The 25513-nt window shown below is 35.3% G+C and overlaps 3 protein-coding genes across 12 annotated transcripts; all 3 read left to right on the top strand.

The window, feature by feature from the left end:
* Positions 1-619: 619 nt before the first annotated feature.
* LOC118058686 (pentatricopeptide repeat-containing protein At2g15820, chloroplastic) lies at positions 620-3748 on the top strand. The gene is made up of 2 exons (XM_035071410.2): positions 620-1435; positions 1752-3748. Exons 1-2 carry the CDS (start codon positions 857-859, stop codon positions 3630-3632), a joined length of 2460 nt encoding a protein of 819 aa, XP_034927301.1. The 5' UTR covers positions 620-856; the 3' UTR covers positions 3633-3748.
* Positions 3749-5541: 1793 nt separating this feature from the next.
* Positions 5542-14967, top strand: LOC118058688 (uncharacterized). Of its 10 annotated transcripts, none has more exons than XR_012170667.1 (11): positions 5543-5991; positions 6941-7049; positions 7149-7323; positions 7937-8066; positions 8540-8657; positions 8771-8945; positions 10561-10614; positions 10738-10779; positions 10883-10924; positions 12182-12296; positions 13319-14967. XR_012170667.1 is itself a non-coding variant. In XM_035071413.2 (10 exons), exons 1-10 carry the CDS (start codon positions 5675-5677, stop codon positions 12214-12216), a joined length of 1194 nt encoding a protein of 397 aa, XP_034927304.1. In that variant the 5' UTR covers positions 5542-5674; the 3' UTR covers positions 12217-12481. The 10 variants fall into 10 exon arrangements, 4 of the variants coding, with proteins under 4 accessions (XP_034927304.1, XP_034927303.1, XP_034927305.1 ...); XR_012170669.1 differs by having other exon boundaries at positions 12175-12296; XR_004689213.2 differs by lacking the exon at positions 13319-14967 and adding an exon at positions 12387-12481.
* A 7939-nt stretch (positions 14968-22906) lies between these two features.
* LOC118058685 (transcription factor HHO6) lies at positions 22907-25465 on the top strand. The gene is made up of 5 exons (XM_035071409.2): positions 22907-23344; positions 23638-23885; positions 23995-24364; positions 24698-24774; positions 24940-25465. The coding sequence occupies exons 1-5, from the start codon at positions 23110-23112 to the stop codon at positions 25225-25227; spliced, it is 1218 nt and encodes a 405-aa protein (XP_034927300.1). The 5' UTR covers positions 22907-23109; the 3' UTR covers positions 25228-25465.
* Positions 25466-25513: the final 48 nt, after the last annotated feature.

The raw sequence follows: 25513 nt of genomic DNA, 5'->3' as shown, positions 1-25513 counted from the left end.
AAAAAACGAGGACCAAATTAGAGAACAGACATGACGTGGTACTCTTCCAAGCTTTCTGGCAGACTAGTGAAACCAATGCGGTGAGAACTTTCAGAACTGGCTTGATCATGAGTGAATTCAGGGACATTGCACAGGAGATGGGGCGTTTCTAAAGAACTAGCAAAGATCTCGTCCACAACTCAGCAGCAGCATGACCATCCATATAAACTTGGGATGGTTTTTTTATTAAATTTGAAAGATATAGAATTTAATAAAAAAAGAAGATTAAGAGAGAGAAAAAAAGACATCAAAATTCTAATAATAAGGTCACCGATACTATTAAAAAACAATATTTATATTGTTTTTCAGCCACTTTCTAAATAATATTTATATTTTTAACTTAAATAATAAAAAACTAAAATTTTAGTTTCTGATTTTTACATGCAAATAATGTTTTTTCATTTTTTTTCATCCCCCCAAAAAAAAATTTAAATTTATCAAAACACAGTTTTTTTAGTAACAATATAGAAACTTCTATAAAGATCTTTAAATTTCAAAAGCTAAAGTAAGTTAAAGTGGGTTCATTTTCAAAATTATCATTTCGGAGTCGAATTGAAAAAATTACGTGGAGAGAAAATACATCACTTTGAATGTCGATGACATGCCTAATTCTCAATCATCAAAGATATGTGACTGCTAGTATTGATGACCATTTAAGAAGAGAAAAAAAAAAAAAAAAAGGAAGGAGGGAGAAGGTGGAGCCAACAAAGGCACACAGAGCTTCCTGACCTATACTCGCCTATCGAGTCTTCACTAATACCCCTTCCCTCCCCTCCCTAGTCACACTGAAAGCTTAAACCCAGAACAACAACATCCAATGCTTCTCAAAGGAGCTCAAGCCCCTTCTCTCATCACTTTCTACCACCATAATAAACCCCCTTTAAACCCTATAGTACCCGACATATTAACCCTCACCTCACCTATGCGCACTTCCCTCTTCTCCTCCTCCCTCTCCCTTTCCCTCCACCAACAACAGCGCATCCACTTCCCCGAACCCATTAACACCCCCCAAACACTTCACCCAATTTCAACCCCAAAGTGTTTCAGTACTTCTGTCGAACAGTTGGCAAGCGATTCTCAATCTGAAGGGATATTGGATTTTGATGAAAATGAGAGGGAAACTTTTAAATTTGATGATGATGGGCTAGGATCTTCTGGTGCTGGAGGGGATAGGAAGCACTTGGATGCTCCGGCACTGGAGGTGAAGGAGCTAGCGGAGTTGCCGGAGCAGTGGAGGAGAGCGAAATTGGCGTGGTTGTGTAAGGAGTTGCCGGCGCATAAGCCAGCCACTGCTGTGAGGATACTTAATGGGCAGAGGAAGTGGATAAGGCAGGAAGATGCTACCTATATTGTCGTTCATTGTACTCGAATTCGCGAAAACGAGACCGGGTTTAGGGTACTATTTATAATCACACCTGGGTTTTCAATTTTTTGTTCCGCAGCGCTAAAATCTCAGTGCTTAGTGTCTTTTTTATGCTATGATTGAATGTTTAGATACTGAGAATTGACGAGTTGTGATATTAATTTAAACGGGCAATTACTAAAATTTAGTATCGCATAGGAAAATGATAGTGGAGATATTGACTTGTGAATTATGTTGTTGTAAAGCTAGAACCTTTTAGGATTAAGCTGGAGTTTTTATCTAAATCTTTAGAGCGAAACAGAGAAAGGGAGAGTTTGGTTATTGAGATTTTTCTTTTGGTTATTGTTAGGTGTATAAATGGATGATGCAGCAGCATTGGTATCGATTTGATTTTGCGTTGTCCACTAAGTTAGCAGATTACATGGGCAAGGAGCGAAAGTTTGCGAAATGCAGGGAGATATTTGATGATATTATCAGTCAGGGACGCGTTCCCAGTGAATCAACTTTTCATATACTTGTCATTGCATATCTTAGTACGACAGTTCAAGGTAGCCTGGAGGAGGCATGCAGCATTTACAATCGGATGATTCAGTTGGGAGGGTACCGGCCACGACTTAGTTTGCACAATTCTTTGTTTAGAGCTCTTGTGAGCAAACCAGGGGTCATTGCAAAACATCATCTCAAACAGGCTGAATTTATTTATCATAATTTGGTGACATGTGGACTTGAGTTGCAGAAGGATATTTATGGTGGTCTCATCTGGCTACATAGCTATCAGGACACTATAGATAAAGAAAGAATGACATCACTAAGGGAAGAGATGAGGCAAGCAGGAGTAGAGGAGAGCCAAGAAGTGCTCGTTTCCATCTTGAGAGCTTGTGCAAAGGATGGCGACGTGGAGGAAGCAGAAAGGACTTGGCTCAAACTTGTCCGTCTTGGTGAAGGTCTCTCTTCACATGCTTTTGTGTGTAGAATGGAAGTCTTTTCAAAGGCAGGAGAACCTATGAAATCTTTTGAGACATTCAAAGAGATGCAGGGGGTTTTAAGTTCTTACAATGTTGCACCCTATCATAAAATTATAGAAGTCTTATGTAAGGCCAAAGAAGTGGAACTTGCAGAGTCACTCATGCAAGAGCTAGTTCAGAGTGGTATGAAGCCGCTTACACCATCTTTTATTTCTATAATGGACATGTACCTTAATTTAAACTTGCACGATAAATTAGAATCAGCCTTCTCTGCATGCCTTGAGAAATGTCGACCCAACCGGAGTGTCTACATGATCTACTTGGATTCTTTGGTGAAAGTCGGTAAATTTGACAAAGCTGAGGAGATTTTTAACCACATGCGCAATAATGAAGCGATTGGTGTCAATGCCAGATCATGCAATACTATTTTAAGAGAATACCTCTCTTCTGGATACCATGTGAAGGCAGAAAGGATATATGATCTAATGTGCCAAAAGAAATACGATATTGATTCCTCATTGATGGAAAAGCTTGACTCTGTTCTGAGCTTGAGCAGGAAAGTGGTAAGGAGGCCTATTAGCCTCAAGCTTAGCAAAGAGCAAAGAGAAATTTTAGTGGGTCTGTTCTTAGGTGGGTTGCAAATCGAATCAGATGGGAAGAAACACATGATTCAATTCGAGTTCAATCAGAATTCTATCATGCATTCCATTTTGAGGAGACATTTACATGGCCAGTACCATGAGTGGTTACATCCATCTTGTAAGCCTAGCGATGATAGTGATAGCGATGACATCCCTTGGAGATTTTATACCATCTCGCACTCTTGTTTTGATTTCTATGCAGAACAGTTTTGGCCAAGAGGCCAACCTCAGCTGCCAAAGCTAATCCACAGGTGGATGTCACCTCAGGTTCTTGCATACTGGTATATGTATGGGGGGCACAGAACATCATCAGGGGATATTGTGCTGAAGCTAAAGGGGAGTGTTAAGGGTGTTGGAAGGGTTGTCAAAACATTGAAATCAAAATCTCTGGATTGCAGGGTGAAGAGAAAGGGGAAAGTATTTTGGATAGGTTTTCTTGGAAGCGTTTCTACATGGTTCTGGAAATTGGTAGAACCTTATATATTAGATGACTTGAAAGATTTGCTAAAAGCTGGTGATCCTACCTTGGAGAATAATATGGAAGAACTTCAGAATATGAACTTTGATAGTGGGTCTGATTTTGACGAGGAGGCATCCGAGGACAGCGACATGGACAGTTTATAGGACCTTTTGCGGGTTTATTAGGCAAAATGTTAATGTTATAGTTTTTAGTTCTAACTTCAGCATCAAAGTTGTTGAATATGAAAGTTGCTAAAGATATGACATGTTACCTTGCTAGATGGGAAGTAATTCTTATGACTTGAATGGTTTGTGCCAGTTTGAACTTCCTACCTTACTCCGCAGCCATTACTTGCTACCTTTTGAATGTTTCATGGGATTACGTGACGAGGCCTGATTAAGTGATATGCTCTGTGCTAGATTGTTTTTGGTTATGGCTCATTGCCTTATCTATGTTTTTTACAGTGTATGAAATACCGCCAGGGGGGAGAAGATGCAGGGTGGGTTTGGAAGCTGAAGAATTATACTTCAGTCCTGAAGTTAATAGTGATAATCCAGTATTTTTATTTCTCTATAATCCAAAATTCAGTCATAGTACTAAATAAAGTATGATGAAAATTAAAAAAAAAAGGGGGGGAAGGTAATGAGAACAGGCACGTGCAACTGCTCGTGCAGCCTTGGTGTTTTTTAGGGTCAAAAGGCAAAATGGTCTGAAGTAAGGTAACACGTCATTTCTGAAGTGCTAAAGTGTTAGGCTTTGTAGTAGCAGTCCTGAAATTGTTTACCAGCATCATTTAAAATCTGAAGTGCATGTACTCGCTGAGACCCAGCAATTTCTTCTTTGGAAATTTTGTCTTTCAACTTTCGGTATGGTGCTTAATTGTTCTATATTCTGAAGGGCTCCACATTCTTCTTTTAACACACACACACACACACAAAAAAAAAAAAAAAAAAAAAAACAGAGACCTGATCTATATTTTCTGATAGCACTGACTTTGCTTGCTGACTGCTCATCTTGCTATTTGTTTCATGACAGTTAGATGCCTGTCTGGGAAGCTGTAGAGACCAAGTTTCTGCTGGCTACGTAGCATGTTAAAATTCTTCACTGAATTTTGTTTTTATGAACAGTTCATCTAGGATCTGTGGCAAGTTTCTGCAAGTTACACATTTTTTATGTACCTTTTATTTTACAGGTAAATATTGGAATTTATGTTGAAGATAACAGCACAGGGCTCTCCGTGCTGGTGGACCGCGCAGTGGGAGGATCTAGCTTGAATTGGGCCAGTAAAACCACATGTTGCCCCTGCTTTGGACTTGGTCAGATTGTCAAGGCTCAGGCCCTTGTCGGATTCAGTCGGGTTGGGTTTTTTATTCTTTTTTTTTTTAAAAATAAAATAATGAAAACTATTGTGTAAACAAAAATACAAATAACTTAAATAATGTTATTCAATAACTCGGATCGGATGATGTGGTATGTGGATGGTGGGGCAGGCCAATTACACAGGTTCAATTATAAGAAAAATATTTATAAAAAAAATTATATACAAGGATCCATCATTAATGTTTCATCTAGAAATGAACGAGCATTTTTTATTTGTTTTAGTATTATTTTAGTTTTTTTATATAATTTTTGATAATGTATATCTTTGATAAATAAATATATTATTTAAAAAATAATTAGAATTATCCCAATGGATGCATAAATGGATTGAAACCATTGGAATATTATTTTTTTTCATGTTGAGTTGGATTTAAGGTATATTTAGAACATTGACCATATTTTTTTAAATTTAAATTTATTTTTTATTTAAAATTATTTTTATATATTTTTAGATTATTTTAATATATTGATATCAAAAATAATTTTTTAAAAATAAAAAAAATATTATTTTAATATATTTTAAAATAAAAATTACTTTAAATTATTATCACAAAAACATTTCTACACACAATTTACACATTTGTACTGTTGTACATACTTTTTTTTTTGGTAAGCCTGTTGTACATACTTTTCAGGTGTGAATTGAGGTTCACTTTCTTATGATTCCAGAAATACCCCTACACACCTATTGCCTTTTTGCGTGATACGCCACCTGACCTTGCATTGCATGAGAAACCGACGCCACTTCCGAAACAACATAAAAAATTAATCAAATAAAATAAAGAAAGAAAATCGTTTCCGAGTCCGAGAAGAGAAGAGAGAATCGATGGTGTCGGATTCGGACCTCGTGGCCCGGCTCCGTGAAATACTCCGGAGTTCGGACTTAGACACGGCCACTGCCGGCAGTATACGGCGGCAGTTAGAGGAGGATTTCGGCGTTGATTTATCGGAGAAAAAAAAGTTTATTAGAGAGCAAATTGATACTTTTCTTGAAACCCTAAATAAAGGAGATGGTCAATCAGGGAATGTGACAGAAAATGAAGATAACGAAAACGACACCGTTGAAGACGATGAAAATGAAAACGACGGTATTAAAGAAGAAGAAGAAGAAGAAGAAGATAGTGAGACAAAGGAAAGCAAGGGGTAATTTTTTTTCGAAAGTTGTTTTATTTATTTTTTTATTTTTTATTAAACAAGCAATATAGTGTGTAATGAATGAAATTAACCCTGCTCGTATGTGGAAATTGCTTGTAATTTTTCTTTCTTGGAAGGAAATTAGGTTTTTTATTGCTTGGAACTGGAAATTAGATATAGAGATTTGTTGTTTATCATTTATGTACAAAATTATCGACTTTTTTTTTTAAAAAAGAATTGGGATATGTCTTTTGTGGTGTCATTATGTAGTTCTAATTAGGTCAAGAAATGTCACATTTGTGTCTTATGAGTCGTATAGGCTAAAGTTAGTTTTTCTACTATGGTTTCTGTTATGTTTCAATTTATAAGAAAATGAAAGCACCAAGTTTAATTGTGGGCAATGAATCATGTGAAGCTACTTAGAGATTATTTGGGATTAAATTGGGATGATATTAGATGTGAGGGTTGTATATGATTTACTTTGAGTTTAGATTGGAAGTGAAATTATATGAATTTTTGTCTCTGTTGGTTCAATATTGGGATGTGAATATGAGAGAGGTGGCCTTTTTGTAGATTTAAGTAATACAGTCTAGTAATGCCATTCTGTCTTTCATGAGTGATAAGAAATGACCTTTTAATGGCGGACTAGTAATGGGTGTATCATCTCTACTTTCAGTGCTTTATAATTTTCATTGATTATTTCTTTCTTCTAGTTTTTGCACTGGCTTTCTTTTGTATTTTTGGGGGGTTAATTTTGAATTCCTAATATTTGAGTTTCATTTCATAGGCTTGATTGATTTCTGTTTTTATTTTATTTTATTCACACACACACACACACATTGAAAATAGGTGCTCATTTCATTACATTTTGAATTGAATGTATGTCAGATAGCCAATCATTCCAGATACAGGTTTCTTATTAATCATGCTTGGTACTCTTGTGTTATCTGTCTTTTAGGTCAGACAAGACAGAAAAGGTGAGGAAAAGAGGCGGTTTTGCTAAGTTAAGTAGCTTATCTCCGCAACTTCAAGCAGTTGTTGGAGTGCCTGAATTGGCCAGAACTGAGGTATGCCAATCACCAACAAGATGATTAATTTCTGGAGGTCGATCCAGGTGGTAGTTCCTGGATCAGGATCTCACTTTTGTTCTCCTTTTGTTTTTCCAGGTTGTGAAGAAACTTTGGGCCTATATCCGTGAAAACAATTTGCAGGATCCAAAGAATAGGAAAGAAATAAAATGTGATGAGGCATTGCGCGCTGTCTTTCATGTAAATTCAATTGATATGTTTCAAATGAATAAAGCCCTGTCCAAGCATATCTGGCCATTAACTGGAGAAAATGGTACTTTCCTGAATAAGTTGTTCTCTTTTGTTTCATTCTGTGGGGGACAATGGGTGGTTAGTTGTTATAGGTTGGTAGTAGCATCTTCGTGCTTTAAATATGTAAGGTTGCTTAGGATTTGTATTTACACTTGTTTTCTGTTAGTTTTGGAAACCTGGATTATTTTGCTTTGGCAATTAAATTTAGCAGCGTAAGTTTTATATACCCAGAAAAAAGAAAAAAAAAAAAAAACTCTGTGGCAGGAGAGTTTTTCTTATAATCTGACTGGTTTGACAATTTTTTTCTTCAGCTATTTTGACTATGATTTTTTAATCTTTCCCTTTCCTGGGTTGATATTACCATCCTCCTCCCCTTTTCTTTGGCTGTGGTGCTACACTTTATTATTCCAGGGAAACCAATCTTTTTCCCCAGTATTTGGACTACATTAGGATGTTTATATTTTCTGCACTTTCAACTTCAACTACTACAAACAGGCTTCCTATTGAACTTCCACTTTATTTCCTTACAGTACATTATAATCTTCTTAATTATTTACCTTTAGAGATCTCTTCTTAATGTGTCATCAGATGATTGTTGGCTGATTTATTAACCAATGATATCATTGAACTATCAGAAAGTGTAAAGCAAAAAGAAAAAAGCAAAGATATTAACGATTCTGGGTCTGAAGGAGACAATGGAGGGGAACAAGAGGATGACGAGGAAGAGGTAAAGAAACAGAGTAATGAAAGAAGCAAGAAAGGACGGTGGGTTTCTTGTATCCTTTTTTATTCTTTCATTTTTGTTTTCCATGAGTGAATAGCTATTCTTGTTTGCCATTATTTTGAGGTTCCTAATGCTCCTCTGTTTGAAAGAGTGGAAATTACTCATGCTCGTTTTAACTTATGATATGGATACTTTAGGAGTTGAGTTTTTTTTATGACTAAAAGTAACTTCATCCTTAAAATATCACCTCTGAAAGTGATGAGGTGGTTAGCTCTTCATAGCCAAATTCCTGCCATTCATGCCCCGAAGAAATTTTGGTTGAGGTGCTGAAAAGCATTAGTTTTCATAACCTTTCTGCATGTTTGTATGGTTACTGAATGGATGATATGGGGCTTTCTGTGACTGGCAGTCCTAGATAGATATTAGGAAACATTAGGATTAGCATAGCATTCTCATTCCATTACATAGAATATTTGTGGTTGTTCTATGGACTGAATGATCTTATCTTATCCAGTAGGTCGGCTAAGGTGGATGAGGATGTTAAGAAAAGAGGAGGTGGTTTTACTAAATTGTGCAGTCTTTCTCCTCAACTTCAAGAGTTAGTCGGAGTTCCAGAACTGGCCAGAACTGGGGTATTTTAACTGATGTCTGGATACTTGCTTGACTTGCAAAGTGATCATTTAGGAGTCATTTTGTAAATGATATTTCCTACTTGCTTTTTTCCCTTTCCCTTTTGTTTTGGTAGGTTGTGAAGAAGCTTTGGGCCTATATCCGGGAGAAGAACTTGCAAGATCCAAAGAATAAGCGAAACATAATATGTGATGAATCATTGCGTTCTATTTTCGATGTTGATTCTATTGACATGTTTCAAATGAATAAAGCGTTGACTAAACACATATGGGCTGTCCATGAGGAAGATGGTATGTGTGTGCTTAATGAGCTTTTCTTTTCAATTTATAGTACACTAAGGAAGCCTTTGTCAATGCCATTGTCCAGAAACCTCAGCTCCTTCATCTTCATCATAATTAAATGCTTTCTTGATTTAAACCAAAGGTGGTCATTTACTTAAGTTTTAAATCAATTTTAGCTTTTAGTCTCCATATTGAAAGACATACTTCTAATTGATGTGTCAAATCTGGAACTGGGGATCTCAGCAAATCATGCATTATTTAAATTTTTTAACATCTCAAAATTGCTTGTTCGAAGCAATAAATGACAGAATGAACTTTTTTTATATGTGATGTATGCACAATCTCCTTTCAGTTCATGAACATAAGGATAGGGGTTGTGGTTCTCCTTCTTTAAAGTGACTAACTTTCTGTCCAAGGAAAAAAGGAACTTGGCTGGTGTATTCTGAGGGCTGTTTGTTTTTTCTTTTTTTTGGACATGGAGATAATTGTTGTTGCGTGCATCTGGGGCTTCAATATCTGATTGCCACTACTTAAAGATGAAGAGGCAACTATATTACTGGGGAGCGAGGCAAAAAGCATGATACAATGTGTAATATAGTTGTGTCAAACATATATCTCATACCCATGCGTGTGCTCTCATTCAGTGCAGTTCTCAACTTCCAGGCAGTGTGGCCTTTGTTGTCGTAGAAGTTGATCCTAACAACTGACACTATACATCTCAGTGAGAGTAAGCTAGTTTATCCTCCAGTTAGGTTTCATAACTTTTAAAGGTTCTATTAAACTCACATTTTAAAATTGGTGGTCTCCTCTTGAAGTTCATACAAACTACAGATGGTGAATTTCTTGAGGAGAGTGACCTTAATTTAATATTTGGCATTTTATAATTAAAATTTTGTAGTTTTTGTTCCATTCTCGAAGAGGATCTCTTTTATCAACGGGTTATTGGAAACCTTCATGATGTTTAATTTTCAGCTTTTGAACTGATTAGTGGCTCACATATTTTAGATGAATGATTAAAACGTTTTAGGGATATCCCCCTTTGCACATGTTGCATGGTTTTGATTAAATCAATGTACATTTTCTCATTTTCCATACTGCTTTTCTTCCTTTTGCTTTATCTGGAAGATTTTGTGAACCTTAATTAATGGCCATAAACATAATTGATAAGGTTTTCAAGTTATCATTAGAAAGAATTGATGGATCAGCTATGAGGAAAAAGTTTTAAATCATGTTTGGAATAACTTTAAATGAGCCAGGAACTTCTGTATGTCCATATTAGTTGCTGGCAAAATGTCAAATACTTCTTTTCTCTTACCTCTGGCTTGCTCTAATTTAAAACGTAGATGACCCCAACTAGTTTGCACTTAAGGTTAGTGGAGTTGAGTATCATAGATAGCTTAATGAATTTAGGTGTTTTATGCACTGAATAGGGCCTTTTCTCATTAAATTGTTGATTTTATCGAATTGCAGTTGTCAAAAATATAGTGCAAATTTCATTTGTTATGTTAACACTAAATCACAACCCAAGTATTCTCTTTTCTTTCATAAAAAAATGGAGTTCTCTATTAACTGAGAACATGAGAATGTTTTAGTTTAAATAAAATGTTTTGTCCTGATCTCGTAGCTCCAAGCAACTCTTCACCAAAGAAAAAGGAGACTAAACAAGGAAGAGAAAAAGGTGAGACTAGTAGCTATACCAACACTTTTATTCTCCCAGTAGTGCACAACCTACTCGCATAAGAAAATTGAGCATGAATCCTGGCACTCTAATAGTAACGATTTGTTATTTCTCACTGTCCAGGTCCTGATGAACCTAAACAGAAAGAAAAGCGGCAGAAGAAAGGTACTTTTATTCTCCCTGTAGTTGCACGATCTACTCGCATAAGAAAATTGAGCATTAATCCTGTACCTCTAATAATGACGATATGTTATTTCTCACTGTGCAGTTCCTCATGAACCTAAAAAGAAAGAAAAGCAGCAGAAGAAAGGTATTTCTGATCTCTTTGCTCCCCTTCAAATTCCTGATCAAGATTTTGTTTTGACCTTTCAATAATTTTGATGTTCATATGTAACTGCCATGAATGTACATAAATTCCATTAGCAACTGAACCTTCATGCAGTGAACATGTTGGGTAGATGAACAGTTTTTCATGGACACTGTTTTGCCAACTTCAGTTAATTGATCTGCTGCCAAGCATGTTGGTAAAGCTTGCACAATATCATGCTCAGGAAATAAGCTTGTGACTATAGGCATAAAGCAAATATAGATACACTACAAAGAATAAAGTGGAGGACTGATGGTCACAATTAATAATAAGAGAGTGAGAGCTGACTATTAATAAATATTATGAGCAGGCTTTTGGCTTGGTGACATTCATACCAGCCAAGCTTGTGTTGAGTTTGAGCTTGACCCAAGGCTTAAATTTTGTGCGTGCCATGTCTTGTCTTGTTTACATGTTGAATGTATATATAATCGAGTGTGTGTATGTGCATGGATGTGTGTGCATGTGTTTCAGAATCTTCTCTTCATCCTACGATCTTTATTGAAGTTTTCAAAAAAAGCTGTTTGAGTGGAGGAGGGTATCTTCAGTTACATGGTTTATATATTTTCTTGTAGAAATCTAGCCCTGATTTGGTCTCCACCATGATAAGGAAAGACCAACTTATCTACGAATTGCGAAATGCACCCTTACAACAATCAGAGTGCCGGTAACTTGGAGATCTTCAGGATCTGAATTGCAAGGCATGAATACTTACAAGTGCAATGCACCTCCTTTTCAAAAAGAGAAAACAATGATCTTTCGGTGCCAATTTTTTAATTTATCCACAATCATATGGGGTGTTAATGAATAGTGAGGAAAAGATAGCTGAAGCTAATTTATAAATGCAAATCACATCTTAAGAGGTTGAATTTCAATGTTTTTTTATCTGAAGTTAACCCCCTGAGATGGTACTGATGAAATTAAACTTCTTGGCCAAAGACACTTCCAGTCATGACTGGGCCTGCCACCCTTCTGCTACTAGCAAACATAACACGTACTTTTGAAGTATGGTTATGTTTAACTTTCATGACCCTGCTAAGCCCTGGACCTTTTTTTCGGGTTTTTTCTTATGGCAATCTCTGGCTGTATCATATTGATGCATTTGGTAAATGATCAGCTTTACTCTTTCTTTTTTGTTTTAGACTTTTGTCACCTGCACCTTTATCTTACTGAGAGTTTTATGATTGTTTGTTAAGGATCCAGTTGACAAGAGGAGAATTGTTTGCGCAAGAAGCTAAAAGAAATATCCGAGGTTGACTCCTTCAATGGCTTCACAGCCTCAAAGCTCCTGTCATTGCATTTTATCAAAGACAGAGCAGTGAGTGGCTTACATGTACTTAACTTGAGCCCATTAGAAGTGGGAATTTTGCTTGAGATTAATTTACTCCTTTTCATTTTGCTCTGGCAGCCTGTGTGCTCCTTGTTGAAGAAATGGAAATAGTTTTGCAAAATACAAGTTCTTTCTACTAATTTTCATCAAAGGATTTCAAATTTGCATTTCCACCCCATTTCCTCTTCTGTTTGAGTAGGTTTTCTTTCAACCTTCTTTTTTTGTTTTCTGTTCTTTAGATTCTCTTGACTTTGTCATGGACGTGGGTGGTAACTGGGGGCCAGTTAGTTTACCTCCTATACTTGATTTGCTTTTTATACGCGGGTTTTTCTTAGAATTGCATAAAGTAGAAGTTGAATTATAAGTTGTGGCCACATGGAAAAATAAGTTTGTCATGCAATGTGGTCTTGCTAGGACACCATAAGGTCGAGGAAACTTTCACATCATTTTTTATCTCTTGCAACATGATTTGTTTATCAAACATGTAGTATGTTCCTTTGTCCTCTGTGCAATCAAACTGGTGGGGTGTATGACGCTAGCGAGAATGTTTGATAGCTCATGAGTTGTAAGTCTGGCATGACATATCAATCCCCTTATTGTGACCTTGTGTGATGGAACTTGAATGCTATTAATTGTTTTTAATGCCAAAAAAGAAATGCTGAGTTCATCAGTTGAAGAGGTGCTGCCATGGTGCAAATATTTGAAGGTTTCCTGCAGGAAATTTTACATGGAAGAATGTTGAAAAGTTTTTAGATTAAGAATGTCTTCTGCGGAATCAAGCTTGACGATCTCCTTGTCAATCAGCAGCCCATCCCTAATCTCTGCATAAATATTTTGATATTTGCCTTAAAATAGTCACATTCTCTTAGTGGCAGTTATTTCATATGGGTCTTCTGAGTTTAGAGGCTTATCATGTGTCTGATGTACACAAAAAAACGCGATAGCGTTAAATGGCATGTTTCTTTTACGTTGGACCCATCATTGCTTAAAGGTAACATTTTGCATGACAGACTTGGAATTTTCTTCCTCCAAAACGTGTTTGATAGCCAAGGAATAAAGCATAAGCAGAACTCATTGATTAAAGGTGACGCCTTGAGGACTGGTTACACTAAAGATATCAACCTGTGACCTCGAATCTTTTTTTCTTCTGTGAAGCACTGTATCTTGAAAGAGTTAGAATGCAAAGCCTGCACTGCATCTTTCAATTCAAGAATACAGGATCAGGAATGTTTGCTCCGTGGAGAACCTGCGAAAAAGGTTCCCACTAGTGGATGGTGTGAAAAGAAAGCATTTGTCACGTCTTCAAGTCACTTGTGCATCATTGTGAGAACTTTTGCCAATGAGAAAATGCTGTTGTTCACGTGAAATCATGTGAGCCCCGGGGTCTTGTCTTGACTGATTATCCATTTGAAAGTGGAATCCTGTGGTCTCTCTTGTGCTTCTGCTTGGGATGTAAATGGCCAAATGCTGTCTTGATTTCTATATTACTACAATCGTATTGTTTTCTGGGATGGCGGGCATGGACCGATACTTCGACAACATGTTTTCACACTAATTACATTTCTTGTTTCCTTGGTTCTTCTGATGATATGGCAGCAAACTTACATCACTCGCGTGTCACACATGTTAGTGGAAGCTGAGATTCACCATTCACCACCTCCCATAGCATCCACTCTTTTGGAAAAGACATGGAAACAAATTTGATGTGATCAAAATCATAAAATATAACAGTTAGTAATAGTTCTTTGTACATTGAGAGGATTCTGTTGACGTTAGTGCATAGGGAAATAGAAGGCGAGAATGACAGAAAGGACAAGGGCGCGAGGCCCTCTCTTCTGCGTTCCTTGTGAAAAACTAGGTTCCAAATTGTAATTTGATGAAGAGGAAGAAATGGACGTGGAAGAAATAAGCTCAAAATAGAAGGGCAAAGAGAAACGGTTGATTACAAACATGTTGTGTTAAGAGTATATTATTTAAAAAAATAATTAATAAAAAAAGACAGTGGAGATAAAAACAAAAGAGAGAATCTGTCAGGATGGACCCGCTAATATTCGATTCGTTCAAAGCACCGCCGTTCTTATGTGGCGAGCCGATTCCCTTCTCCTCTCTCCACCTCACAACACATATCTACCCACTACGCGCTTGCCCCGACAGTGTCCCCCGTTCTTGCCACCCGCTTTGCTTTTTTTCTTCTTTCCCCTGCTATTTCTCTCTCTACCCACCACTTTTGTCAACTTCTACTCTCTCTTTTCTCTCTCACATTTACGGCCAACTAGCAAGTAGGGTTTTCATGGAATTCGTTTAGATCATCATCATCACCAGTTCCTCTTTTGAACAATATCATAACTAGTTCTTCGTTGTTTGGAGGACAAGCCTGCACCTGATTTGACTTTAGGCTCAATTGGAGTCTAGGAGTACTCCAAGAGGCTGTTATCACAATAGAGATAATTGGTTTCACAACTATTTCTATTTGAATTAAGAACCCGAGCGCAGTTTGGCACCTATCCTGGCGCGGTCTAGTGGTTTTATTTTTATTTTTTGAATGTTTCTATAGTAATTTATACACTAGTTGGTGTATGGATGTATGATGTATCATTTATAAGATATTTTTTTGAAAAAAAGAAGTAACAACTCAAGAATACTTGACTAATCACACAATTTGAGATGTGATGCTTTAGAGAAACAACGCCATTAATTCGAGTGTTGTGGGTGGTTTCTCGTATCATTTCAAAATTCTAATTGAATGCAGTTGTAAAGCAATTGAAACGATTGTGACCATGCTGCCTCCTCTCTTATCTCTATCGATGTTTACGTCATAATTTAGTTTGGGAATCGGCAAGTGGCCTTTTTTCTTTCTTCTCTCTGGATTCCTCATGGACGTGATTGTAACTCTAGGCATAGGACTTGATCATTCCACTGTGCAAGATGCGCATGGAGTATGGGAGGGGACGGTGGCATTCTCATTGTTCATCTCTCTTCATTTCTAATAAATGTGTCAGATATGTTTTAAAGCCATTGACTGATATGTTTTCTTAACTAACTTTTCGATCCATTAATTAATTATATTTTCTTAATAACTTTTCAATCGTGTTGGTCTACCATTCTTTTAATTTCTTCATCGTTGCTTAATTTAAAAAACTTCAAATCCAGGCACATGCCAAAGAAGAATCGATCAACAAACCTTCTCCAAGTAAAATCATCGTCGCCAACGGACATCATTCAATTGGAGTCCAAGCTAATCGATCTCGTATGGTGGGTGGTAAGAACAGTTTCAACTGGCTGGGGAACCCAACCAATAACCAGGCTTTGTTTGTTATCCAAATAATGATAAACCTTGGGAAAATTGCAAAGGGGCTTTCTCAAAGAGTTTAAATATTAGGGTAAGATGTCAAAAAAGGGAGGGGTAAAAATGATGGTGTTAGGGCATGGGGCCGGGAAGAAGTGGAGTTCTTTCAAGGACCGAGCATGAACAAACAATAATGCTACTCAACTCCTGAGAGCAGACAAGGACACCAGAACCCTAAATGACGAGAAGAGCCTCCCAAAAGAAATAACAAAAAGATGTCAAAACTGTACACCTCCATTATTTAAAAAGATTCCGTCTTGACAAGGGCAGCGAGAGAATGTATAACAAGAAAGAAGATACCCTAATAACTCAGGAAAGAAGGGGTCACAAAAATGCCATGAACACGAGCAATTAATTGTCATCACGTGAAAGATGCTTTTTGAGGGCGATAAGGATATCGTGTGTGTCCTGTTCGAAAGCCCCTTATATAAGGTATCTTGATTCGCTGTTTCTCTGGATTCAATGCAATTTGGTTTGTGACTTTCTTGAAAACGAAAGGGAATTGCCCCATTCACTGAATCTCGCCCACGACTAATTGAGCTCCTTGCTATAACATTCATGGCTGTTTCTCTAGCTGGATCACGCCATCAAATACTGCATGCATGATATATATTTACACAGTTTAATCTGCAACGCTAGCTGTCTGTTTTTTCACCTGGCAATTAGAAAACTACAGGAAGTTAAACCCTAAATGTAACAACTGGGAATAAGAAATATAGATCTGGACAGATTTAAGCGTGCTCCGAGTCTGGATTTCGTGCATGGTAATTAAAGGAACTTTTACAGTCAATTTTGATCCTTCTTTTACTTTTGAGTCGACCTGCATCATCATCGAAATGATGATCATTCCTCTTTTTAAGAGTTGTCTCGCTGCAAATTAATTCGGTAATTACAGTTTTTTACTCGTGTCATTTATTGAATAAATACTAGTTAATTTTCCCCCCTCGAAAATCAATCAACTTATAATATATATATTCAATAGTATTTGATTAGCCACAAATTAATCAATGTTAATGTTTGTGTGTGTTTCGTATCTTGATTAAGCCTCATGATCTGCTCGATCCGGATTCAATAACAAACTGCCCCAATCATTTTTTGAGCTGAAAATTTTACCATTATGATGCTCCGGTGAAAATGATTGAACATTTTCGTCGCATGCAAATACCATACTTAATTGCCTCCACAGAAAACATTTTCGTCGAATTAAAGATGTATTTATTTTGGTTTTATGAGTTTCATGGGCATATATATAATCTATGAGAATGGGGTGCGGAGTCCTCGGTTGTATTTATATTCCTTCTTTCAATTCGAGGCAGAGAAGGTGGGTGGGTGTTTCAATTTTATTTATTTATTTTTATTTTTATTTGTCCTTCTGATCTTTATTATGGTGGTAGATAAGCATGAACACTTTTGAAAGTTAAAGATACCATTTCTTGGATTCCTGAGGGGATCCTCTAGAATAAGATGATGCCTCGGCCATCAAATATATTAAAAATTGCGAGGCAGCTCACATGGTCAAGCTACCTCGTCTCTTTCTCCTTCCTCCCTTTCTCAATAGTAAATTCCACACTTCCACTTTTGTTAAGCCATCTTTTCTTGAAATGACCAAACTTTTTTTTTTTTTTTTTCTTTTCTTTTCTTGGGGTTCAAAGACTCTGGATCCCTTGTGACCTGGCTCTTCATTAATGCAATGTCATCATTACCTTTCATTAGAGGCAGAATTAAGAGAACCTTGTTCCCTTTGACCTCTATTGGAGAAGAATATTAAACCCTACCGCACAATAGACGAGAGGCACGTTTCATTAATTTTACCATAATGGCCTTGCTGCTGTTTTCAGCATGAAATGAATGTTTGTTTCTCCTTCATCTTGTTTTTTAAAATAAATTTTAAATTTATTTTTTAAAAAAATATTAAATTAATATTTTAAATATTTTTATATAATTTTGATGATCTAATATTAAAAAAATTATTTAGATCAATTTTCAATTTAAAAACATTTTTTAAAAAAATACTATTCAACGCAATATGGGTATATTTGATGGATTTTTTTTTTATTATTATTATCAGTCAATTTAAATTTTTTAATGGCCACAGTATCTTGCACTTGGCTTCCATGCATCAAAAGTCCTTCTGCCCGTTGAATTTTTATTGATCAGTCATTTATAAGTAGATTCGTACATTGTTTGAAAAATCACTTACAGATTTTTCTCTTTGAAAGACAAGTAAATTCATTTACTACTCGAGGCTTGACCAATGTCTTATAAATGATTTTTTTGAAAATTTTTTAAATTTACTATTTAATTTTCTTTTGAATGAAACTTGAAAAGAGGGTTTCATCCATTGACAAAATAAATCTTTGGACGTTGTAGAAGTATGATCTACTCTTGTTTTCTTGCTATCTACGAGATTACTGTTTATAATATAATCGACTATATATTATAAAAGAGAGAGTATAATCTGCTTTTTAAAAGACAAGTGTATCATGATTTTACAGATCTAAGAGTGAGATTTATTTATCTACCGGAAACCTTAATGGAAGGATTGCACTGCAAGGAAAAAATTAAATTGAATTTTACGAGGGATCAAAATTAGAGATTTTTAAAGTTATATGAAGGCTACATTCTTTTTTAAGTGAAAGTTTCAAAATAAATAAAAAAATAAAGGCAGGTTTTTCTTTGAAAAAAAAAAAAGAATCTATCCCATAAATTATTAAATTATTCAAATCACTGGCTCTGTTGGGTCCTACTTGAAATTAAATTTAACACCAATAATAGGAAAAATAATCTGACATTAAATCTTGTTTGCATCTTAGATTGAATACGAGGGAGTGAAGAACACATCTAAATCACGTAAGCTCAAGATTCGTAAGTGGGATTTACTCACTGTTATTGATTTATAATTAACAAAAGGGTATAACGATAATTCAAATAAAAACAAAGAGTTTTTTATTACAAGCATTCGACTTTTAATCGATGAAAATAGTTCAATACTCAACGTCGTTGAAGATAGATTTTTTTTTAAAATAAAAATAAAAAAAGAAGTCTTGGAAGATAAGAAGAAGCAATTCTACAAAACGGGTAGTGGTTCCCTCGGTAATTAAAGAATTATTAAATGAAGTGATTGACAGGTTTGATCTTGATGGATAGAGAGATTCTTAATTCTATGGAAGAAAAATGTGGGAATCTAGTGGCTGTAAGAAGCTTGTCCTTTTTTCCTTTTCTCCAAACATATTTACATATGTTTCCAACTGAAAAATCTGGCAAAATCAAGAACTGGGCCCACACCCATCATCCTCAAGATTCCTTATCTCTAAGCTTAACCCCATGCTAAGAATTTGACAAGTCCACACTATTGGCTTTGAGGTGTGTTCGATACGGTCTTTTACGTGTAATGTCGTGTCCCTTTCTTGAAACGGAATCTATCTAATCTACCCAGCTGTTCTTTTTTATTTTTATTTATTTACACACACATTGTTAATTAAACAAAAACATCTAGAACATGTCGTAAAAGATTAAGGTATAAGTAAATAGATATAATCAAATGCAACACCAACCTTTTTATGCGAGGCCCAGATTCGTTACCGAGGAAAGAAAAGAAAGAAAACCCAGATTCCATAGACGGCCGTGCTTGGACCGTTGAGCGGAGATGACTATGAAATTGGGTTTTGGAATCAACAAAAGGAACCTTTTTTTTTTTTTTTTTTTTTCATCTCCTAATCCACCAGTAAAGAAAGCAATGGAAGGAAAAGGCAGTGATTTCTCCATAAAATGGAGAAAAGAGCAGTACTAAACCACGAAAACGTAGAAGAATCTTGCAAATTCCAATAGCAAGTGAACAAGCCCCATTAATATATATATATATAACTGTGCAAGGAAGTAGAAGCACAAAAGAAGGTGATTAAGATATGGAATTTGCTTCGATATTCTATCTCAGTGGCCTCTTAGTGTTCCCTTCAAGGAAATGAATGATTCTTGACCTCTACCACAAAGAATTGAAACATGGAAAAAAGGGTTTATGTATTTATTTATAATAGAGCTCCCTTGCTTGACTGCGGAGCCTGGCAGGTCAATTTAGCAGATTCAAGATATTTTACTGGGCCAATTCAACAAAATTTAGACTGACTTTTGGGGGGGTAGGGGAGCATTTTCGCTTTTTTCTTTTATATATATATAATAAAAGAAAAATGACCTAGTTTTAGCGCGTTTTGTAGTTGTAAAGTTAATAGCAAACTCGCCATCGGTGATCCAATGCTTTTGGGCGATGCCTTCGAGCATTGGTTTTGCACACTGTTTTTTATAAAAAAATGTTTTTGCTTCCTAGGAGCTCAAAGGCTACCCTAGGCTTGCCTTGAGGATTAGTTCTTCTTGAACAGTGTTTTGATGTTGATTAGCAGAATTAATTTGCGCATGGTATATTATTCACTTTATACATAAAGCTACATTTAGATCCATTATAGTTGTTTCGTGAGATTAAAAAAAGAAAAGAAAAAAGGGATTGCATGTAGCGATGGCGTGCTAGGCTGGTGTAAATATCCGAAAATATAAAAAAAAATATATTAATTTAAATAATAAAAATAAAAAATATTTTTTTTATTTTTAAAATACTTTTCAAAAACAAAAATAAATTAACAGACCAAATGTCGTGAGTGGAAGAGCATGGTTTTGTGGTTGATTTTTAGCATTTCCTCATCCTAAACTCAGAGGAAACAGAAAATCTATGAGAATTTAAAACCATGTAATTAAATCTGTCCCCAAAAAAAAAAAAAAGATTGTGTCGTCTTTGAAAGATTGAAGGGATAAAATAAAATATTGCACACGAAGAACGACTTATCGACAAGTGGGTGGGAAATGGCAGTGCTTTCTCCACCGTCACCTTCAAGCCACGCAAACACAACCCTTGAGAAATCTAGAAAGCCAATAGAATAGAAAAACATTTTCTTGTTGTGGAATAAAGTAAAAGGGAAAGCTAAGATGTACTCGCTGTACGATACAAAGGAGATTCCCAGTTTGTACTGCTCGTCGATTTAAATTTTAATCTGAGTTTTGAGTTGAAACGCCACCGTGTGAGGTCACTCTGCCCGGGGCGGCTGCGACTTTCTTAAAAATAAAAGATAAAATCTCATCGTAGATATTATTCATTCTTATGCCGTGACATCGACTTGTTGAGTGGGTTTGTTCTAACGAAAGCAGCTCAAGAGAATGTGTTAAAATTTATCTGATAATTCTATTGATTTTTTACAAACCCAATTGATCTGACTTCTTTCTTTATTTTAAAATTTTATTGATTTCAAGGGTCATGTTAATTTGGTATGATTTTCTAAATTGATTTGATTTTTTAAAGTTTTTTACTCAAAGAAAAAGTTATAAATGTGTTGGGTTATGAACAAAAAATTAATTTTTCGTAACTTATTTATAACAAAATCATGCTTTAACTCCTTTTTGCTTGAATTATTTATAAGAAATAACTTTTAAATTATACCTTAAAGTTAAAAATTACAATTTAAAAATCATGCTAAACGGATTCTAATCAAATATATGTTGAATAATCAAAAAGTGCTGATTTTTTTTTCTTTATCTGAAAATGGTATGTGTATTCCAGCCAACTTTACTGCTCGAAGTCCAGAATTCACTGATCGGCTAGTAGATGCATGAATCATATTAGTCGCGTAAAAATACCGCAAGTTTTATTTTTGTTTATTTTATTTTCTCATAGTTATCGTTAATTAAATAATGCCTTGCAAATGAGAAGAAAACCTCATTATATGGTATAAATACAATTAATAAGAAAGTTTTGTTGGTATGTAAGAATTATACTATTCTTTTTGGTATCCAAGATAGAAAATAGTTAATATTATTCCATACTTTTGGAAGGTGAATATTATTTGAAAAGACCTTCGCTTCACCTAAGTTGAGTCACAATTCTGATGCAGCGGTTATAAATTTGTTTGCATTTTTATTTTATTTTATTTAACTTTTCTTGCAAGCAAGACAATCCGCTATTAAATCTTATATTGGAGGGCTATATGGTCTCCAAAATAGATTTTTATCATGCACTAACTTGTTGACCATGCGGTTGGAATCGCAGGGAAAACAATTCCCTCACGAGGATGCGAAGAAGTTTCGTGGTTGATTTTTGCATTTTATTTGTAGAGCGTTTGAAAATACAGTTAAAATTTGTATTTTTTAAAAGAAATTTATTATTTTTGTTAAAAATTATTTTTTTATATGTTTTAGATAATTTCGATTTGCTGATCTCAAAAATAATTTTTTAAAAATAAAAAAAATTTTATTTTAATATATTTCGACACGAAAAATATTTTAAAAAATAACCGCATAAGTATACTCTTAAACATAGCTCAAAATGTTTACTCGAGAATGTGATAATTATTGTATTTTAAAGTGTTTTTTTTATTTAAAAATATATATTTTTAATATCTGTAGATGAAGATGATAAAAAACATTATAAAATTTAATTTTAAGTAAAAAATAAATTTTAGGCAAGCAATGTTTTGTAATATATAATATTTAAATCAAGAGAGATATTGCAGTTATTTTTCTAAAAAAGGGAACGGAAAAACAAGATAAAAACTCATACCAGACCCACGTGATCTCGCTCTGGAGGAGAAGAATCAGCCTCTTTAACATGATATGCATGTACTATTTTAGTAAGAATAAATCAGTTGGTTACAAAATAATAAACTTACTGTAATTTCCTTTCTTTTCTTTAAAAAAAAAATAGTATATTCGATGTATTATAATTAACCATTCCCTCCCCCTTTCCCTGTCCAGATCTTGATAACTTAAGCCAAAAGAAAAGGCAAATTAACAGAGAATCTCGCACTAAACATGTTTACTTAAACATGATTACTGTTTGATTAGTGAATTAAATGAAGAACAATTAACAGATCTAAATTTATTAAGAGTTTTGAGAAAGAAAGGGCTTTAGGGGGTTCATATTATTTTTCTGGTCCCTTTACTATCAATCTTGTTTATTTTGGTATCTATAGTTCTATACCCCTCAATTCCTTGATCTTCTCAACCACCGGGTTCCTTCACCAAAACATCAGATAAAGTGATAGAACTAAAGTTGATTAAATGGACAAATTGGGGGACCAAATAAATGGGAGTTTGGGTGAGGTAAAATAGTTTTAGAAATAAATAAAATAAGATAAATAGATAAAATATGCGGAGAAACGAAAGTGAATTTAAAATGCTAACACAAAAAACGCATAAACAGAATCTTTGGGGTTTTCTTTTCATTTCTTCTAGTCTTCTCTCTGTATTTGACAAAATAACCCTTCAGAATCCAAGACAACAACACTTCTTCTTCTCCCCCCTCTCTCTCTATATATATGTGCAGATCTCTCCATCTCTCCATCTCTCCTCCTCCTCTTATTAGTTTCAGAGATTTATCAAAACATCATCATAAAGTTTTATTCTTTTTTTAGAGAAAAAATGGGTTCGCTTTCACCTGAATTGAGCTTGGATTTTATCAGGCCTTCAACAGCAAAAACATTGCCTTTTTTGCCTAAAACGATAGCCGATTTTCTCAAGGAGGTTTCGGTGATCGGTGATTCTGCTGTGAAGGATTTGAAAGTGGATGGTTTTATTAAAGATTTAGAAGAGGAAAAGAGAAAGATCGATGCTTTTAAACGAGAGTTGCCTCTTTGCATGCTCCTCTTGAATGATGGTTGGTTTTTGCAATTTTTTTAAACGTTTGTGATTTGTTCCGTTAGCTTTTTGAAACATGTTTTAATGGATTTGATGGGTATTTTTTTTTTATGGGTTTTGATTAATGGGGTGCTTTGGATTTTCAGTTTCAAGAATTTTATCTATGGAAAAAATCTCAAAATGTCTTTGGTTTTTCATGATTTTTGACCAACGGGTTCCTTTTAGCTTAAAGAATCAGAAAAAGACTAAGATCGTTATTTATTTATTTATGGGGATGCTCATTTTTCTTACTGTTATTTTTGCTTGTTGCAGCAATTCAAGTTTTGAGGGAGGAGCTAATGCAACGTGGAACGTCAAAAAATCAACCAGTATTAGAAGAATTCATTCCATTGAAGAAAAAAAATGATGATCATCATGAAAATGATGGTATAATTGAGGAGAAAGACTCTAAAGACAAGAAAAACTGGATGAGTTCTGTTCAATTATGGAATGCTGATGATCATCATCCCTCTACTGATTACTTGTTTGATCCAAAACAAAATCTCAAATTAGAATCTAAGGTAAAACAATAATAACCACGATTGAAGTTCATGTGATTCGTTTCTAACCGGAGTCTTAAAAGAAGAGAAAAAAGTTGGAATTGATTTATTTATATGTTTTTTTGTTTAGACAAATAAGAAAGGAAATCAGTATGGAAACGAGGATGCATTCGAGGCTTGTATAGGCAGGACTGCAGCACGAACGTTTATGCCATTTAAAGGCTGCTCTGGTTTATCAAGCAAGGAGGAGAAATTGCCAGTTCCTTCTCTTTCTCTTTCAACTCCTGGGATTAAGAGCTTAAAAGAGGAATCCAACTCGACAGGTTCAAGAAGCAGCTGTAGTAGATCAGTTTCTACTATTTCTGGCCCTAATTCAGATTCAAATTTACGAAATGGACCTCAATCCCAGCAGCAGACTGCTAGGAAGCAGAGGAGATGCTGGTCACCAGAGCTGCACCGCCGGTTTGTCAATGCTTTACAGCAACTTGGAGGTTCTCAAGGTTAGTATATGATGGTAGATTTGAATATAGGTCTTTTGGTTTGAGAATCTTGTTAGTGTGGGATTATGTTTATTGTTGGATGAAGAATGATAGATGGAATGTGAAGTGATAGCATATGCTTGGCTTGAAAGATGAAAATCATGGATAAGAATTTTAGGTGCAATCATAATTTTGTCTAGAAACATGGGGATGGGGACGAGAGATCACAAAATGTGTAAACTTGATTTATCTATTGGAAGTTGAAATTAGAAAATTTCATTTATTGCATCGCGTTTTTGCTCATTGATCCATTTTTCTTAAGCATTTAATTTGAATTTGTTGGACATTCTGCAGCCGCTACTCCAAAGCAGATTAGAGAACTTATGCAAGTTGATGGCTTGACTAATGATGAAGTGAAGAGTCATTTGCAAGTGAGTTTTCAATTCTGTCTCCTTCCCATGGTGTATGATTTATAGAAGCACGGGTAAAAGAAAAGAAAATGCTTTATGCATTGAATCGATTTTCTTTTCCTTCATCTCATTGGAAGAGTCATATGAAGTTTTCTCAGTTCTCATGGAACTTTCTTGGCATTGCAGAAATACCGACTTCATACAAGAAGAGTGACACCAGCTACAGCTGCTGCCCCTGCAAACCAATCTGTTGTTGTTTTGGGGGGTTTGTGGATGACCCAAGATCAGTATGGTGACTCCTCAAAGGCTACCAGTTCCCAGTCTGGCTCCCCCCAAGGTCCTCTTCAGCTAGCTGTAAACACCGGAGGGACCTCCAATACAGGAGGTGATAGCATGGAGGATGATGAAGATGCAAAATCTGAGGGATACAGCTGGAAAAGTCATACTCACAGATCAGGAAAAGATGATGTATAGAGTTTGTCCTCCATGAATTTTGCAGATAAAGTATACATGGGAGGATTATATAATTATAGAAATAATACTAGAAAGATTACAAATTTAAATGAAGGGTTCTTGAGAATGAGTGAGGCTGTTAATTTTTGCAGGAGTAGCTTTCTTTCTGTCCTTAAATTGAGTTTCTGTATCCAGTCGGAATTCGTATAAACTTCTAAGACACCCTTTGTGTTCATGGAATAGACAAGACCTTTTTTCATATCATCGATGTTTCCCAATATCATTGTTTAGAACATGTGTTTGCTTA

The sequence above is a fragment of the Populus alba genome, chromosome 9, assembly GCF_005239225.2.
Source record: "Populus alba chromosome 9, ASM523922v2, whole genome shotgun sequence".
Classification (NCBI taxonomy): domain Eukaryota; kingdom Viridiplantae; phylum Streptophyta; class Magnoliopsida; order Malpighiales; family Salicaceae; genus Populus; species Populus alba.
This window is presented reverse-complemented; position numbering and strand designations above follow the sequence as displayed.